Genomic DNA, 18,400 nt, shown 5'->3' with positions numbered 1-18,400 from the left:
CCCCCCCCCCCATCAGTTTCCCCATCAAATACCCCTGCTTGAAAGGTAAGGAGCATTCCAAGCAGTATGTTGAAAAATCACAGCATTTTCATTTACCCTTTCCTATCATCTGATGCCTCAGACAGAAATGTTCAAAGCAGTAGCTATTTCAAATATCAGAGGCTTCCACGAAAGCCCAGTACTTCAAAGGGCTTAATAAACCCTTGATAGCCTTTGAAATGCAGATCTTCCATTCAATTTCACACAGCAAAACATTGCAATAGCCAGTGATTGACAGTTTTATTACTCCAGAGACAGCTGCCTGGTGGATTGTTCATTGATCTTTTCAAGCTTCAAAACATCTCCGTTACCCTGTTTTGATGCTCGACTCAATGTCAGTCGGTATGACTGACAACCCCTCATAGCATCAAAAGCAGCTAAGTGCTTTGACCTCCCTTTTCACAGCAGGAAGTACTGATGGGGGTGTGTCAGGTCTCCCCAGGATTCTGACGGCAACTTGCAAGCCCCCCGCCATGCATGAATTAGCATGGCAAAGGAGAGGGAATCGCTCCTGGGAGCCACTCCTAGCACCAGCGCAGACCAGAAGTGATTCTACTCCTCTTCCAAACAGAGATCTAGCCCTTGGTCACCACAAATATTGCGTGGTGCTCACTTTTACCAATACTCTAATTAACAGATGCATTTGTTCTCTAGTTCTCTTGGCATATCTGAGTCAATTTAAAAGTAAAGTAAAGTTGCCATAGAACCAGATGACCATAGGTTGCTTTCCCCTGTGTGGAGGCGAACTGACTGCTGGTGATTTGATTTGAGATAGGGAGAATTATAGAGTCATAGATGTTTACAGTATGGAAACAGACCATTCAGCCCAGCTTGTCCATGTCGCCCAGTTTCTATCACTAAGCTAGTCCTACTTGCCCGCATTTGGCCCATATCCCTCTATACCCACCCTGCCCATGTAATTGTCTAACTGTTTTTTAAAGGAACAAATTGTCCCCACCTCTACCATTGCCTCTGGCAGCCCGTTCCAGAGCTCACCACCAGCTGTGTGAAAAATATTTTTCCCCTCTGGTCTCTTTTGTATCTCTCCCCTCTCACCGTAAATCTATGCCCTCTAGTTCTAGACTCCTCTACCTTTGGGAAAAGGCGGAGCTTTCATGAATAACCTTGGCCAGTCTGGGAATTAAGCCTGGTAGAAGGGAATGGGCATGCAGTACATTGTGTGGGGAGGCGGGAGGGCGGGGGTGGGGACGGCAACGCAGGCTGGCCTCAGTTGGGATCAATGGTCTCTACCACCATGGTCCTGGTATGGACTTGTATGGTGGACTTCATGGTGAGCCGAGCGGATAAGTCCTTGTGTGGATTACTTCCTTGGCCTAACGCAAGGTCCACCATGCCAGGGTCACGCTGGAAGAGGCCACAAGTGATCCTCGTCCATGTGACTCCCGGCCTCAGGGACCAGAGAATCACGGAGGTTCAGGGCATTGAATGCCGGGCCCATTAAACAGATGCAAATGGGTCATTAAGACCCATTTACACGCTCCCACTGGCATGCAGCGTGGGCCTCGAGTCCGAGGGTCGGGTCATCGTGTTCGGGTTAGTGGCAGGTGCCGATACTGCCCCAGATCTTTGGTATTTCAAAAAGCAAATTAGTAAAAACAGAACTTCTTTATATGTAGAACATGAGGTGCCTCATTTATGCCTTTTATAACACTCTACTCTTTGTATTTGCTATCTGAGTTCAAATGAAAACACCACTAAAATAGCACTTTGTAGTAGGATTGTTGTTAGCATCAGAAATGAACTAATTAACAGCAGTTTTATTTATTCATCCCTGAATGAATTCAATGCACCTTTCTGTCAGTGTCCTTTCATGTTTTAGGGTCAAAACCAAGGAAAGCAGACAATAAAGTCACGGTAAAAACCTACGCCAGAAAATAAATTAGATAGCACAGAGAGAGCCTGATCGCCAGCCCCTTATTAGTTTAATTGTCTCAAAGAACTGTATGATAACACGTGCACAAAGGCAGAGGTGATAGCAGAAGCTGTATCACTCAGTAATACGAGAAAACTGTATAACTGCTGGATTCTTTTGTTACTAACTTGCAGCAAATTAAGATATATGCTGTCTCAATTTTGAGGGAGGACTTGTGGAGCAGTGAGTAGCATCCCTGCCTCTTGAGCCAGAAGCTCCCGGTTCGAGTCCCAGTCCAGGACTTGATGCCAAGGAAGGTGTGTCCGTGACGTGGCCAAACAGGTTGATTATCAACCTGCAAATCCTTCCAACATGCCTATTGCACAGGGCTGGTTTAGCTCAGTTGGCTAAACAGCTGGTTTGTAATGCAGAACAAGGCCTGCAGCATGGGTCAATTCCCGTATCTATCTGCCTCATGCATCAACAGACGCACGGAGCTTCTAAATCTAGTTATGATGATGCCAGGATTACAGCCAATGGACTAGGCTGTAGTATTTGGCAGTACAATTGCAAATGGGAGTGGTCACTATTGCAAATGCCTTCTACACATAGATACAATGTTGCTGTAAACATGTACCTTTTTTCTGCATTATGTAAATAAAATCAAAACAGTGACAACATTTGGAGCAGTGTTATTGCAGTTTCTTTATTAATCTAAAACTAACAGTACATCATGTTCTACATATCAAGATATGATTGGTGAAGAAGTTTTTTTACTGTTTAATTTCCAAGCTAGGAGCCTCTCATTTGAGAAAAAGAAACATAGAGCGGGATCTACCGGCCGCATTGCGCCTGAAAGTCAGTGAGTCGCGGCGCAACATGACTGTTGGATGCCGCGCCCGGGATCTACAGGGCCCATTATGCATCGCGAGATCTAACGCGGTCTTGCAAGATATCGCGATGTTGATCTGGCCCATTGACACCAAATCTGCATATTAGAGCTAGTCTCACTCTATTTAAAAATTTTTTAGAGCACCCAATTTTTTTTTCAATTAAGGGGCTATTTAGCTTGGCCAATCTATCCATCCTGCAAATCTTTGGGTTGTGGGGGTGAGATCCACGCAAACACGGGGTGAATGTGGAAACTCCACCCAGACAGTGACCCAGAGCCCGGATCAAACCCGGGTCATCAGCGCCGTGAGGCAGCAGGGCTAACCATCGTGCCGCCCCCGCTAGTCTCATTCTAAAATGCAGTTCCCTGAGGTAATCGTGTTGGTATCTATCCCCTCCATCTCGGAGACCTCGGGAAAACGCCATTCAGTACTGGTTCCAACAAATGGAAACCATGTGGAACAGCATTCATGGGGGTTTCCCATTGGATGGTAGGCTCTCCCGGTCCTTGCCCTCGGGGTAGGGCATCAGCCTGGTATTGCTGGTGCCAACTGGCACCTTAGCAGCGCTACCTGGGTGTCAGCCTGGCACTGCTGAGGTGCCCATGTGCCAGTGTCAAGGGGCCAGGCTGGCATTTTTCCCATGCTGGGGATCGGGCCTGGCAGTAGCCTGGAGGGGTGCAGGGGGTCTCTGAGGAAACCTTTATAGGTGATTTGGCTGCCACTGCCAAGGTGCCAAGCTGATATTTTATTTTGCGAGGCGGTGATCGGGCTGAGACTGTGCTCTGCGCGGGTGTAGGGGAGGGGTGCGGGGGTGGGCCAGGCGACCCCCCCTATAGTAATTAGGGGCCTGGGGGGATGGTTTCAGGCTCCACGTCGGGGGCTCGTGAGATCTATCGCTGCACGGAGGAGATACTGAGCAATTCTGGCTCGCGAATCTCCACAATCAGAAAACGAGGCTAAATGTGGACTCGGCCATGTGCTCCCCGCTGAGGCCCTTGATGGGCATTAGATAGTGGGGTGTATCTCAGTGTTCCGAGCACCAGCATATACCTGGCTAATCACGTGCGCGCTATGTGACACTGTCCCCATTTACGTAAATCGTGCCCATTGGCCCAGGTTCCCGCTCTCTGATGGGATGCGCAGAGATGGGAGAATTCCCACCTTCACAAATGGCTGTCTGGAATTGGGTTTTTGGTGGGGTTTGGCGGGGGTGGTGGCTTGATTAGAAGTCGGGGCAGCAGATCCCAAATGAATGGCTGCTGTGTCTGGGCAATGTGTCCAAAATAAAGAACATAACATGAAACATCACGCCAGATCTCATCCCTCACCCCCGCACACTCCTCAAGTCCCATCAATGACAGCCCATGATACCTCGTGTCTCCTATGGCCTCTTATTCTCTCTATGTAAAGATATATCCCCACACAATCCTTCAGCCCCTCCAGCCCAATATGCCAACCTGTTCCCCCTCCACCCACCCCCATGGCCCCCATGTTCCAATGCCAAACTCTGCTCCCCCATACACACATCCTATTCTTCCTCATGCCCTCGAGCAACCCATAGGGCCACTCATACCCCCTCACCCATTACGCTTCCACCTTACACCTACCATGCGAACTTGCCTCTATTTCATTGTGGGCAGGGATACAATAAAGTTCCATAAAATATATTTCTTAGGCGTTTACTGCAGGCTTCACTATTTTGAAAGAAGTACACTCATTCATAAAAAACCCATTTATTACATTTAGATTCCTCAACTAGATAAAGCCTCGTAACAACAAACATTTAATTCAAGTACACAATCCCTTGTAACAACTCCCACATCAAAGTGTCCCGACCCACTTGCAGATGTTAATCAAACTGTGAAATGGGAGGAACCCTACTGTGATAATGGATGTTATAAAATCAGTCTTGCAGCACTAATCCACGAATGGAAAACCTCAGACTTATGACAACAGTGTGAAATAGGAACAGCCATCCTTTAACACCCCAGACATTTTTCAAAGATTTAAAGGGCAGAACGTTTAAATACATTAGCATCTTGACAGTTCCCTTTAACTGGTACTTTTGACAGGTCCTCTTGATAGGTGCCTCTGACAATTTCTTAAGTTGATTTTGACAGGTCTTTTGACTGTTTCAATTAGCTTGACAGAAATAAGTTTAAGCATTGTTTGCGCACATTTATGCCGACATTTAACAATTCCAAAGGGCACCTCAACTCCTCCAAAGAGCACCTTATCTCCAGCAAAGGTGTCCTGGAACCAAATCCAAAAGGGTCAACTGGCTGTCCCAACAAGGCCACAATGTTTAGACCTGCTCTTACCACAGTTCAGATTTTCATCCTTGGGTCCGATTCACTGAGTTGGGAGACTTCCTGGCTTGGTGAAACTGACCTTTAAAAATGGCCACCCACACATGGGATCAGTTTGGAGGCTAGAACAGGAGTTGGGATGAATAACCCCTGAATGAATGCTCAGGCTGCAGGTGCAGAAACAGGGCTGGGTGCAAAGCCCACCTCTGTGCCCCAGCCCTGTTTTTGAATTGATAAAATATTTTATAAAACAAGAAACATCATTCCAGCACTCGCCCTTTGTCCACACCACCCTTGCTGAGTCACACCCATGCCAAACCATGGCCCACCCTCTCTCCATGGCTCCCAGACCCCCATTCTACCTTCCTGCCCCTTTACCCTCACCATTGCCCCATGCCTCATGTCAGTTTAATGCCTCTTATCCATTTCCAAATCCCCATAACCTTATGCAAACTTAATGCCTCTCTACACACACCCATTGCCCCTAAACCCCTATGCCAACTTAGTGCCAACTCATTCCAATGCATGCCCCCACCCAGTCATTGCCCTTACCGCCTTCATGGCAAGTCACCTAGTAATGAAAATGAAATGAAAATCGCTTATTGTCACGAGTAGGCTTCAATGAAGTTACTGTGAAAAGCCCCTAGTCGCCACATTCCGGCGCCTGTCCGGGGAGGCTAGTATCCTTGGACAGTTCTTTGACAGGTTTAATACTTTCTGGATAGATCTGACAGATTTGACAACTGGGCAGTGCCTAGACAGCTGCACATTTCCAGACCTCCTCCCGCCTCTTACCTGGTCTAATTTGCACACACTCCTGTTCTTCAAAAATCCCATTTCAGCGGAGAATTACAGGGGGGGGGGGGGCAGTTCCACGATTTCTGGCACAACAGAAATGTTCTGAGTCGTGGTAAAATTTTGGGCCCTGGTCTCGTCTTTGTTGTCTCAAATATATCATAAGCAGTTGGTTTGTCATATCTGAAACAACTGAGTTTTTTCAATGCCATTCGTTCTGTGTTTATATTTACAGTGTTAGCCAAATTTCTTGTGAAGACTCAGCTTCTGCTTAAGGTCAGTAAAAGCGGAGGTTACAAGTTCAAATGAGCCCATGCCTATAAAGAGTCCATTTTTTCCATTTTGACTGGATGGATAAAACCTCCTGCCATCTTTACTTATCTAATTCCTTAGCAAATGTTCAAATCTAATTAAGTATAATACAATAAATTAGCTTTCTTTGTTAACCACTGCTTGCTGTTCCTTCTCAACACTACAACTTTCACCATCCTGAAGAATGATACAAAGAACACAACAGTAATTAATTCAGTTGCCCTCAAGCTAGGGGCAGTGGAGGGTTGAATTAGTCCTGTACCTGGATCAGGTTCCTACTAGAGTGTGTGCAGGCATTAACATCAGGTGAGGACAAGGTGCTCCTGAGTTACAATTTCTTCTGCAACTATCCGAGTCAGAAACCAATGGAGCAAGTTGTTGGCTTGTACAGTGAGTATCGATTCTCAGCAAATATTCAAAAAGAACCGAATGAGTTCCTGACGTTTGGTGTGTGACGAATGTGAGAAATATTTCTATTTTAAGGCTTGGGCTAAACAGGGGCTGTTTAGCTCACAGGGCTAATCGCTGGCTTTGAAAGCAGACCAAGGCAAGCCAGCAGCACGGTTCAATTCCTGTAACAGCCTCCCCGAACAGGCGCCGGAATGTGGCGACTAGGGGCTTTTCACAGTAACTTCATTTGAAGCCTGCTCGTGACAATAAGCGATTTTCATTTCATTTCATTGTATTTAGTATTTTTGCTGTGATTACAAAGGGAGAGAATCGTTGATTTTTGTAGGACAATGGGGGTGATTCTCCCATATTGGGCCCAAGTGTTCGGGCTGTCGTGAACGCCGTCGCGTTTCAGGACGACGCGAACCGGGCCCGGGCATGATTGATTCTGGCCCACATAGGGGGGATTGGTTCACGGCACTCCAGCCTCCTTACACAGCACCAAATGGACGCCGTGCCAACCCACACATGCGCAGTTGAGCCGCGCCAATCTGCCGACCCCGACCCAACATGGGGTGGGTGTTCAGGGCCGCCGCCACCAGAAAGTGGACCGGGGGGGCGGGGCGGGGGGGAGGCTGGCCCACCGATTGGTGGGTCCCAATCGCGGGTCAGACCCCATCGGAGGCCCCCCGCTGGTGAAGGAGCACCCCCCCCCCCCAAACAGGCCGCCCCTGACCGTTCGCGCAGAGTTCCTCCCGTCAGCAACCAGGGGTGAACGGCGGCGGCAGGACCAGCGCGGCCGCTTGGCCCATCCGGGCCAGAGAATCGACGGACCCATCGATTCCAGCGGCCGGCGCCGCGCCAAACACGCCGGTGGAAATGGCGCCAATTCGCCACTCGGAGAATCGCCCCCAATGTAACCCTTGGTAATGAGACACAAAAATGTGGTGTCTGCTTTGACAAAGCGTCGACCTGACTTGAAACATTAGCTCCGTTCTCTCTCCACAGACGCTGCCCGACACGCTGAGATTGTCGGTCATTTCTGTTTTTGCCACAAGAATGTGGTGTACTTTTGGATTGCAGGCAGCACAGTTAATGGGAGGGGCCAGGTTGGTCAGTTGCTTCTGGAACACCAAGCTTGACAGACATGGGCCGGGATTCTCGAATCCTGCGGCCAGGTTCTGACGTCAGGGTGAAAAGTGGCGTGAGCAACTCCAACGGGCCTCGCCTGGCAGCTATCCACCCCTTCCTACGGGGCTAGTACGGCGCTGGAGTGGTCTCCGCAGCTCCGGCGCCCGAAAGCCGGCGCACCACGACTGTGCGGCTTTACGCATGCGTGCCAGTTCGCTGGTGCGAGTTCACACATGCACGACACAGCTGGCGCGAGTTCACGCATGCGTGTTCATTCCCATCTCCACGCCGGCCCCCGGGCAATATGGTGGGCCCTACAGGAGTCCAGCGCAGATGAACCTACGGAACCAGCCTGCCCGCCGATCGGTAGACCCCGAACGCGGATCAGGCCACCCTGGAGGCCCCTCCCCCCATGGGGTCGGATCCCTCGCCCCCCTCACCAGGACGGACCCCGCAGATAGAACTCCGTGGTCCTGCTGTGTGGGACCATACGTAACCCACGCCGGCAGGACGCAGCCGAACTGGGCACTCGGCCCATCAAGGCACAGAGAATCACCGCGGGGGGGGGGGGGGGGGGGACTTTCAATGGCTCCTGAATGGTGCGGCGCCGACCCCGCAGGCGCTCAAAAATTGGCACCGGAGAATCGGCAAGCCAGCGCGGGGCGGCGTGGCGCGATTCCCGTGCCTCCCCGGGGATTCTCCAACCTGGCACGAGGTCAGAGAATCCACGCCATGGTTCTAAAGAAATATCTCTCTCCCAATAACTGTCTCAAGATAAGCAAGTTAACTTTATTCTCTGGTGCTAATGGGTTTATTTAATTGGAATTATATGTGTGTCTACATAGACTTAAATCACCATAGTCCCAGATGACCAGAGGCTGCTTTCCCCTTTCGAGGGGTAGAGTGAACTGGTGGTGGTTTGACCTGAGGATCACCATATCTCAGGTGAGGGGCAAGGTTGAGAAGGCGGGGCCTCAGCCGGTACAGGAATTGAACCCACGCTGACCTCACTCTGCATCATGAACCAGCCTTCCGGCCAAGTGAGCTAAACCAGCTAAACCCTTGTATATGGCTATATAGAGGAAGGGTTAGAAAACAAGTAAAATGTTGTAACTGTTAAATGTAAGCTATTCATTTGATGCTACTGAGTTTAATTTTGTGTTTAAATTAGTTTGTTTTGCCATAATAGCTGTTCACTGGTCAGTGTTACCACTCCTGTGGTGCAGTGGGATTTCCTCACAGTTTTACCAGTTGCAAATTACGGGTTCCAGTCCGGGATCTTAACAAAAGATTAGGGTTTCTGGCCTGGACGGCTAACAGGTTTAAAATGAACTTTACCGTAATTCTGAGACACCTCTCAGAAATGTGCAGATTTCGAAGCTTTCCTGTGAGCTCTGAATCGTTGGTCATTGGTTGCTGGGATTTCGATGTCAACTCATTGATTTTATCCAGCAGCCTTTGTTCTGAGAGCTCCAATTCTTGAATTCTAAAGAAATATATAAGTAATCAGTAGCATATGGAGCCATAAAAACAAGAGAGAAATTCTATTTCGTTATTTTGCTGGATTTTTATATTAGTTGAGTTACGGGCTGTCACTACTGTCAGCATCAACCAGTCCTACGCCAAGTAAAATTCAGACTGTTTCAGGTAAGGTTCTCATTAATCTGCCCCATCGAATGCACCCGAAACTGAGCCTCGGAAGAGGAACTTTCCTCACATCCACCGATATGATATTTCAACAGCAACCACCCTGGCACTATTTTTGAGTAAATATTGACAATTAAGTACCATCTGTAGACCTGTATTGCAGCCCAACATAGTGGGCACTAACTCTCTGCATGCCCTCAAAAGGGCACTGGATAGGGCAGCACGGTGGCTCAGTGGGTTAGCACTGCAGTCTCACGGCGCTGAGGTCCCAGGTTCGATCCCGGCTCTGGGTCACTGTCCGTGTGGAGTTTGCACATTCTCCCTGTGTTTGCGTGGGTTTCGCCCCCACAACCCAAAGATGTGCAAGGTAGGTGGATTGAACACGCTAAATTGCCCCTTAATTGGAAAAAATTAATTGGGTACTCTAAATTTTAAAAAAAAAGGGCACTGGATTAGTTCTTCACCATGAGACAGAGCCATACAGATATCTATGGATAACATCTGATTCATATGATTGCCTGAGCTTATTTTAATTGCCAGGAGCGAGGGGGGAGGGGGGGGGAATCGGCTTGTTGTGATGGTCCACCCATCGGGAAAGTGAGGCAGCCTTGATGGACCACGTGTTTTTTTTTTATCCGGTTTTTTTTGTGCTGAGGAATGCGTCTCCTCAGAACTGGATTCAAACTGCCACCTGCTCCATTTTGACCATATCCACCTATTCTCCAGCAGGCCGAGGGGGTAACATTGTAAGCCTGAGCTTTCTTCAGAAACAAACTCAGGGGGTAAAACAGCGATAAAGTCAAACGCATTCACTAAAACTAATTAAAATAGACAATTACAGTTCAATTATCAGAAGACAACTTTTTTCCTTTGATGAAGGACATTTTTATTTCAACATTTTTCCTGGGAATTTGTGTGGAGTTGTCATCCTTTAAATATAATTTTTGCTATTCAAATAGCTCATCTACATAACCTCATAACCTGTTCAGGCGGAGCATCTGTGACTTGTTTCATTCAATCCTTGGAATTGTTTCAATTCACGCTCCAATAATTGTCTATTTTAGTCAATTCCACCAGTGTGAATCTGAAAAATATCTAGCACTTTGTCTTAATGACATTCTAAATTATAAATGCACTTTGCATTCAACAAGCAGGAAGGGAGTGACGCAGTGACTGTATCCTTGTTACCACTGAGATGACATTCACACTAATGAGGATTTTCTGCTGTTCTTACAATACATCGACTTCCAAAGCTCACTGAGATAAAGGTTCAAAGTATTCCTGTGAAATTATTTGAACGTATGGTTGTTGAAGCTGTAATGGGCCATAATTTCTAATTTCGTTCCGTATTCATGAAATTTCCAATTCCCTGCAGATGCTCGCTTGCCATTTTGGAAATTATTGTAACAAGAAGAAAATGTTATTTAAAAAGAAATGTAGGGTGCAATTTAACACCCAAAAATCAGAGTCCCGTTCTGGGCACGTATAGCACCGCAAACAGACGCGCTGTCAAACGGGACTCGTTTTTTCTGGCCTCGGTCAGGAATGCCAAAGCTAAACGTACCTCACTCCTTGCAGGAAGAGATCGGGGTGCCCGTTTTTAATGCCACCTCAATCTCTCGGTCTCCTTGGACTCCTCACCCTCCGGATGTCCCCAATGCCCCATCTTAGCTCTTAAGGAGTCCTCGAGCCCCCCTCATCCGACCTCTTAAGGGCAGGGCATCCTCTGGCCCGATCCCTGACTCAAGCAACCTGGGACCCGGGCACCTTGACACTGTCAGCTTGGCACCCTGGCAGTACTCCATGCCAGGCTGGCAGTGCTACCCTGGCACCCTAGAAGTGCCCATGTGGCGCTGCCAGGTGGCACTGCCAAGGTGCCAGGCCCGCAGCAGGAGAGCCAGAGACCCACCCTGTCCCGATCCCCACCACCCAGGTGCCTGGGAGACCCTCCTCCAGATCCCATTATGCCTGGTCTGCATTTGATGGATCGGTGCTAAACGGCGCCATAGTGAGGATTCCGAGCGCGGGCATTTGTTCCCTGACCTCAGGAGAATTGGGCGCCGGCCTATTTAAATGAGCCCAATGGTTCACGTAAATATGTAAATCTGGATCTTGCCCAGTGAAGTTTCAGGAGATCTTGCAAGCCGTTCAGAGTGTCGTAAATCTCGCAAGAGGCCGTTCGCAAGACTTAACGGCTGTGGGGTTATGCGTACGTACCTAGTTATCCGTTAATGTATATAGTATACATACATTATGTATCACCAGCAGGTGGTGATAGATCCTCCATGTGACTCCAGAGATCCAGCCGTTGGAAGTAAGTCATACCAGAGGACAGTCGCATTGGCAGTAGTTCCAGGAGAATTTACCTATTCGTTACCATTTGCATTATAGTTCATCAGTTATCCTTCCACGTGTTCATTTTGTTAACCTATCTTACTAGATGTTCTGTGTGCATCTTTACCATGGCCACAACACAGAACATAACGGCCTCATCGCATCACCGAGTTGGGCGCGACAAGGCCGTTCGAGTGAGCCTTTCGTCACTGACCCCTTTCACTATTTCTATGCCACAGCTACAAACCATTGTGGTTTGACCTTATCAAATCTGAAAATAATCAGATAAAGAAGCACGCTGCCAGAGACCAATCAGAACAAACAATGTGGGAGAATATCTGATCAGTTGTTGAAACAATCACTCACATTCAAATGAAAACTGATGGGATCGTTTTTCCCGATATGATGGGGAATCGGGCATCAGGGGAAAACCAGGATCGACGCCAGGTGCCGACCTGATCGCTGATCGTAATGCTCCGACCGCTCACGGTGCTGGGATCGAGGTCCACAACCACACGCCAGCAGGAGGATGTAAATAAATGCATCCATTTAGCAGGCCTGGCATTCTATGCTCGGACAGCAGGCCGAGAGGACAGCAGGCCGAGACTACAGCAAGCCGAGAGGACGACCAAAGAGGACAACAGACAGAGAGGACAACAAAGTGGACAACAGACAGAGAGGACAACTGAAGGAACAATGTAAGAGACAGCTGAGAAGACAGCATAGAGTTCAGCATAGAGGACAACAAAAAGAGAGGACAGCAAAATAAGGGGACAAGTGAGAGGGGAAATGTGTTACAATTTAAAAAAAGACAAAAACAGAAAGGAAAGTAAAGCAATAGAGAAAAGGAGTAAGAAAAAAAATCAGGAAATGGGGTGTAGAGGGGACATTATAGAACCGTTCCTTCAGCTTTCCAGCTGCCCAGACCACTTGATGTGACCTCCCACATATCCTCTGCCTGTATGCATCCATTCTTTCTTAAGGTTCTATCACTTCAGCCAGCATCAACGAAAACCCATTGGGTCAGCTGTTGGCCATGGCTAAGCATGTGACCTTTAGCTGGCCTTGGGGCAACAAGCAAAATGGCATGGGTGACCAGCCCTTGAGTTCTCAAAATACCCGACTACCCTAAGGTTAACTTAAATTCCTATCTATTTCTAACATTTAGCTTTAAAGTTGTTCTTCACTATATTTGTTTAACCCTGGGAATACAATTGTTATTGAGCTGAATGTCTCCACCTCTGATTTGTTTTGGACATTGGGACTATTTTTAGGTTGTTAACCCAATCGGTGGAGTGGCAAGCTTCCCCTTCGCTCCTTACCAGAGCCAATTAAAGAGCCCGTCTCTGGACTCCTCAACTAGTTAGGGAGGATGGGAAGGTTGAAGCAGCCATTTTGTCAGAGGAACGATTCCTAATTAAAGGACCATAGCATGTGTCAGATATTTCTGGCTGCAGCAGCCACAGTAATGGTGAGGAGACCTGGGAAAGCTGTTCTCTTGGGTCTGCCACTCTTATTCGGAGGGACAACTGAGGGAGCAGAGGTGCAGCAATGTGGTGAGGTCTCTTTAGGGCAAGAGGATAAAGACAACTTCTTTACCAAGCAGGATTGGATGGAAGTGGTGCAGAAAGTGAGCTGTAGTTGGGTGTTCCCTCTGACCTGGAGATGTTGGGGAGGGTTTAAACTAACTTGGCAGGGGGCTGTGATCCTGAGAGAAGGTTCTGCATGGAGAGATTCACAGCCATATTTTGAAGAGACATCAAGCTCGTCAGGTAGGCATAGAATTTCTAGACCAGTTAAGTCACAGGGGAGTTTGGCAAGATTGGATAGTATTTATTTTAATGCAAGGAGTCTGACAAACAAGGCAGATGAATTGAGGGCACAAATTAAAACATGGGGCATGATGTCATTTCTGTCACTGAGACATGGTTGAGAGAGGGGAAGAACTAGCGGTTCAATAGTCCAGGATATGCAGGGCGGGATTCTCTGATCCTGAGGCTAAGTATTGATGCCGTCGTAAACGCCGTCTCGTTTCACGACAGCATCAACATACCCCCAGGAGCAGCGATTCTGACCCCTACAGGGGACCAGCACAGCACTGGAATGACCCCCGCCGCTCCAGCTGCCGATACCGGCATCAAAAGGGCGCCGCGGGTCTGTGCATGCGCAGTGCGACCGGCGTGTTTGCGCGCATGCGCGGTGGTTCACTTCTCTGCGCTGGCCTCGACGCAACATGGCGTAGGGCTACAGGAGCCAGCGTGGAACAAAAAAAAGGCCCCCAACCCAAGAGGCCAGCCCGCTGATCAGTAGGCACCGATTGCGGGCCAGGCCACAGCAGAGACCCCCCTAGGGTTGGACCTCCTCTTTCTCCCCCCCACCCACCCACCACCAGGCTGCCCCCAGATGGATGCACGCGGAGGTCCCGCCGGATAAGACCACACATGGACGGCGCCGGTGGGACTCGGATTTTATTTTAAACGGCTGCTCGTCCCATCCCGTGTGGAGAATCGCCGGGGGGGGGGGGGGGGGGGCGCAGAGAGCAGCCCCCAACCAGTGCCGCGCCGACTGTGCCAGCGCCAATGGTGCCGGTTGTCAGCTCTCTGGAGAATCGTCGGGGCGGCAGCGTGCGATTCACGCCCAGCCCAGCAATTCTCCGACCCGGCCTGGGCTGAGAATCCCGCCCGGGATCTTCAATCGAATAGGGAAGAAGGTAAGAGAGAAGGAGGTGTTGCAATTTTGATCAGCGAATCAATTGCAGCAGTAAGGAGGGACAACATTAAAATCATAGAATTCCTACAGTGCAGAAGGAGGCCATTAGGCCCATCGAATCTGCACTGACCCTCTGAAAGAGCACTCCACCCAAGCTCATTTGCCCACCGTATTCCTATAACCCGTTAACCTAACCTACACATCTCTAGAAACTAATGGGCAATTTAACACGGCCAAGCCACCTAACCTGCACATCATTGGAATGTGTGAGGAAACCGGAGCATCCGGAGGAAACCTACGCAGACACATGAAGAATGTGCAAACTCCACACAGACAGTTACCCGAGGCTGGAATTGAACCTGGATCTCTGGTGTGGTGAGGCAGCAGTGCTAACCCTCTGCCACCCGACGGCTCATCAAATGAAGCCTTATGGGTAGATACTAAAAAGGAGCAATTACATTGCTGGGCATGTTCTAAGGCTCCCTAATAGTCCGAGACATATAGAAAAGCAGTTATGTAGGCAAATTTCAGAGAAGTGTATAAGTAATAAGATAGTGATAGTGGGGGTTTCAACATCTCCAATATTACCTGGGGTGGTAATAGTGGAAAAGGTTTAGCGGGAGTGGAATTCTTACAATACCTCCAGGAGAACTTTTTAAGCCAGCATGTAAATGGTCCTATGAGAGAGAAGGTGGTCTGCGTTAATCAAAAACAACTGCCTAACTTTTCTAATCCCTTTTTCCAGCACTTGGGCCCACAGTATTGTATGTCCGGCGATCGCAAGTGCACATCTAAATGCTTTTTAAATGTAATGAGGGTCTCTACCTCCAGCACCCATTCTGATAGCAAATTCAAACCTCCACCACCCTCTGGGTAAAATTTCCTTACATCCCCTCTAAACCACCTACCCCTTTTCTTAAATCTATCCTCAAATGATCTATAATACTCAGAAATCAACTGTAACTTCCCTGTAACTTCAACAGAGGCTTGGTGGATTATGTGCAGCTGAATGGGAGCCGCTCCAAGGAAATTATGGGTCAGTGCATCGAGTGCTAGTTGGCTGCTCGTCCCTCTCTGAAATGCAGAATGGTGCTGTTTCTGATTTAGGTGTAAATCGATTGCAAATCCTGCCTGAAAGATTTAAGTCTCTGGCCCAAACCCATTTCAATAATACGTGCAGGATCAACTGCAGACTCAGATGATTTCAGGAAACGCACTCTTGTGATGGGAGAATAGGAAGAGAAGCAAGAGTAGGCCATTCAGTCCATCAAGCCTGCTCTGCTATTCAAACAGACCACGGCAGATCATCTATCTCTATGCCATTTTCCCACTATCCCCATCTCCTTTGAAGTCATTAGTATCCAGAAATCTATCAAACTCTGTATTAAAGATGCTCAATGACTGAGCCTCCACAGCCCTTTGTTGGAGTAGAGAATTCCAAAGATTCACCATTCTCTGGGTGAAGAAATTCCTCCTCATCTCACTCTTAAATGGCACTCCCCAAATTCTGAGACTGTCTCCTCTGCTTCTAGACTCACCAGAGAAGTGAGTTGACGCTGGGGTATGATTAATGTAATTCTACGACAGCAAAGCTGGCGCTGCATCTGGACCAATTCAACAATTGTTCAGGGGCTAGCTCCAGCGCCACGTGGAACACAATCCGATTACAATGAGAAACGGTGCTGCATTCACCGGGTTGGGGTTTAATACTCAGGAGGCTGCAGCTGCACATACACACTGCACTCCTCACGCACACCATCCCAGCCAACAAGATGGCAGCAAGACGAGCGGCACCAAGGTTTACTGACGTGGAACTGGAGACGCTGCTGGATGCCATGGCGGAGAGGCAGGCAACCATGTACCCCGAAGTGGGAAGGAGGCTGCCAGCCGCTGCTGTTCGGTGTGCATGGACGCACGGGCCAGAGGTCGTCAGCGGCGTGGAAAACACTGCGAGGACCGGCCTGCAGTACAGAGAGAAACTGCACGATTTCCAAATGGCGACATGGGTGAGTAGGCAACACTGTGCCGCTAACACCAACCCCGTGTCCTCCCACCTGTTACCCCCTCTCCCCTCCCCAAGAGGGTGGTAGAACCCCCACCCTGCACCACATGTCGGCACCCATACCGCCCGCCATGGGCGGGTGCGCTGGCCACTGAAGCCACCAGCTACCCATCCCCTCACTGTGCATATTCTATATTCCACCCGCAACCCCCCCTCCCAGGGGAAGGCCGCTCACAACCGCCAAGAGCGGGAGAAGCCCGGAGGGGGGCCACCGCCACAGAAGAACAGAGGGCACGAAGAAAGGGCAGTCGCTGGGGCGGAGGTTTGCATCGGGCAATGATGTGAGACCTGCTGAGTTGCGATTCCCCATGGCACATGTGACCACCCCTCCACCCACCCCCCCCACACCACCATCACCCCCCCCCCCCCCCCCCCCCCCCCCCAGCCAGCTGGGCCAGTGTCAAGAATGGCAGACCACGCCACCGCGTGTCTTACCTCTTCTCCGTCCCTCATCAGCCACGGCGCCTGTTTCCCGATTTTTAAAAGCACAAGTAAACCTCGCCGTCGGGAATTTACCCTAGCGGAGGCAGAGCATTGAGGAGGCCCCAGAGAATAATGATATGCAAACGCGTTTACTGAACGTGTGAGCAGAGCGCATTGATGCTGCTGTCGAGGCACTGGAGAACTACGATTTGGCGTAATCCTGGCACCCGCCACCATTTCAGCATCAAGACAAATTCTCCGCCAATCGCCCTTCCCAATTTCAGCATCGGCCGACGGAGAACCCACCCCTATTTACATCTACCCTGTCGCGCCCTGTACGAATTCTGCAAGTTTCAAATGCGTCACCGTTTAGTCTTCATCCAAGAGTAAATTAACGTTACAGGAATGGGGGAGAAATTGGAGAATATCAAACAGGAGCTGAACACGAACAAATTGACTGCACCATTACTAGAGCAATTTACTAGAACGGTTTAGCAGTGATGTAAGAAAGGTGGAGAGACTAGAGAAGCTGGAGTTCCTCTCCTTACACCAGTGAAAGTTAAGAGAAGATTTGATCAGGATGTTCAAACTGTTTCGATTGGCAGAAGGGGTCGGTAACAAAAGGACACAGGTGGTGCGGTGTGGCCAGCACACTTACGATGGACAAATGCCCTCCCTCTGTATTTTATCATTCTTTGATTGTACTATGTTCCCATTTACAAGCATAAAACAGACAAAGGGGCAGGCCGACAGTATTCATTCTAGGGGATAAAGACAGGAGGGGGCGCGATCCAGTGGCCACGGAACCCACTGCGCCGGAAAAGCATTGGCTGGGCTCCAGAAATATTGAAAGCAATAATGAACTTATGTAAATAAGGGTCCTTTCCTTGTTGTTCAGTGTGTCAGTGCCTAACACGCCACATGGTAAACTTGCTCAGCAAAGCAGCTCTAACCAGTAAGAAGGACCCATTGCCAACACTTAAATCAATCATGCAGTATAGGTTGGTTGCTGGTTTGTCATGTTGGGCTGCTGATTTACTTCCAGATGCTTTTTGACTTGCTTTCCACTTCCTCAATATTCCTCCTTCTCTCCACAGCTTCCAGAGTGGCAACGGACTGAGAACCTGCAAGCCCAATGTGCAGGTCGTACAGCCATTCCTCACCTTACAATCTTTCCCTGCTGTCTGAAGCCAGAATACACCATCTCTTTAAGAGGTTACCTTTAAATAATGTCAGAGACACTTCATATTCATGCAAGGTGTGCATCCAAAGAACAGCATGGAACAGCGCTGATGATAATGAGCAGGTTGCTCGGTCCAGTACTAACAGATCCATTCAGTGCACCTCCATGTCTTTTGCATGCATGTTTGTGAGGGTAATTCAGTTACTGTACCAATGTTTTAGCCAAGCTTTCTCCCCAGTTTTATTGAATTTTTCCACTCTTGCTTCTTTCTCGCCCTAACGGTAGGGCGACCATAAATTT

At 48.9% G+C, this 18,400-nt stretch overlaps 1 protein-coding gene across 7 annotated transcripts in view; it reads right to left on the bottom strand.

Moving 5' to 3' along the window:
* Positions 1-18,400, bottom strand: part of LOC119963432 (trichohyalin-like) — a 190,395-nt gene that overhangs the window by 159,077 nt on the left and 12,918 nt on the right. For all 7 annotated transcript variants that reach the window (XR_005460101.1, XR_005460102.1, XM_038792548.1 and 4 more), the window contains exon 3: positions 9,081-9,228. Coding sequence is in view for 5 of the 7 variants with exons in the window: in XM_038792548.1 (XP_038648476.1) it covers positions 9,081-9,228 (148 nt within the window). In the remaining 2 variants the exon portion in view is untranslated. The remainder of the gene's footprint in view (positions 1-9,080; positions 9,229-18,400) is intronic.

Source organism: Scyliorhinus canicula, chromosome 3 (assembly GCF_902713615.1).
Source record: "Scyliorhinus canicula chromosome 3, sScyCan1.1, whole genome shotgun sequence".
Lineage (NCBI taxonomy): Eukaryota > Metazoa > Chordata > Chondrichthyes > Carcharhiniformes > Scyliorhinidae > Scyliorhinus > Scyliorhinus canicula.
The sequence above is the reverse complement of the archived record's forward strand: the minus strand, read 5'-3'. Positions and strand labels throughout refer to the sequence as shown.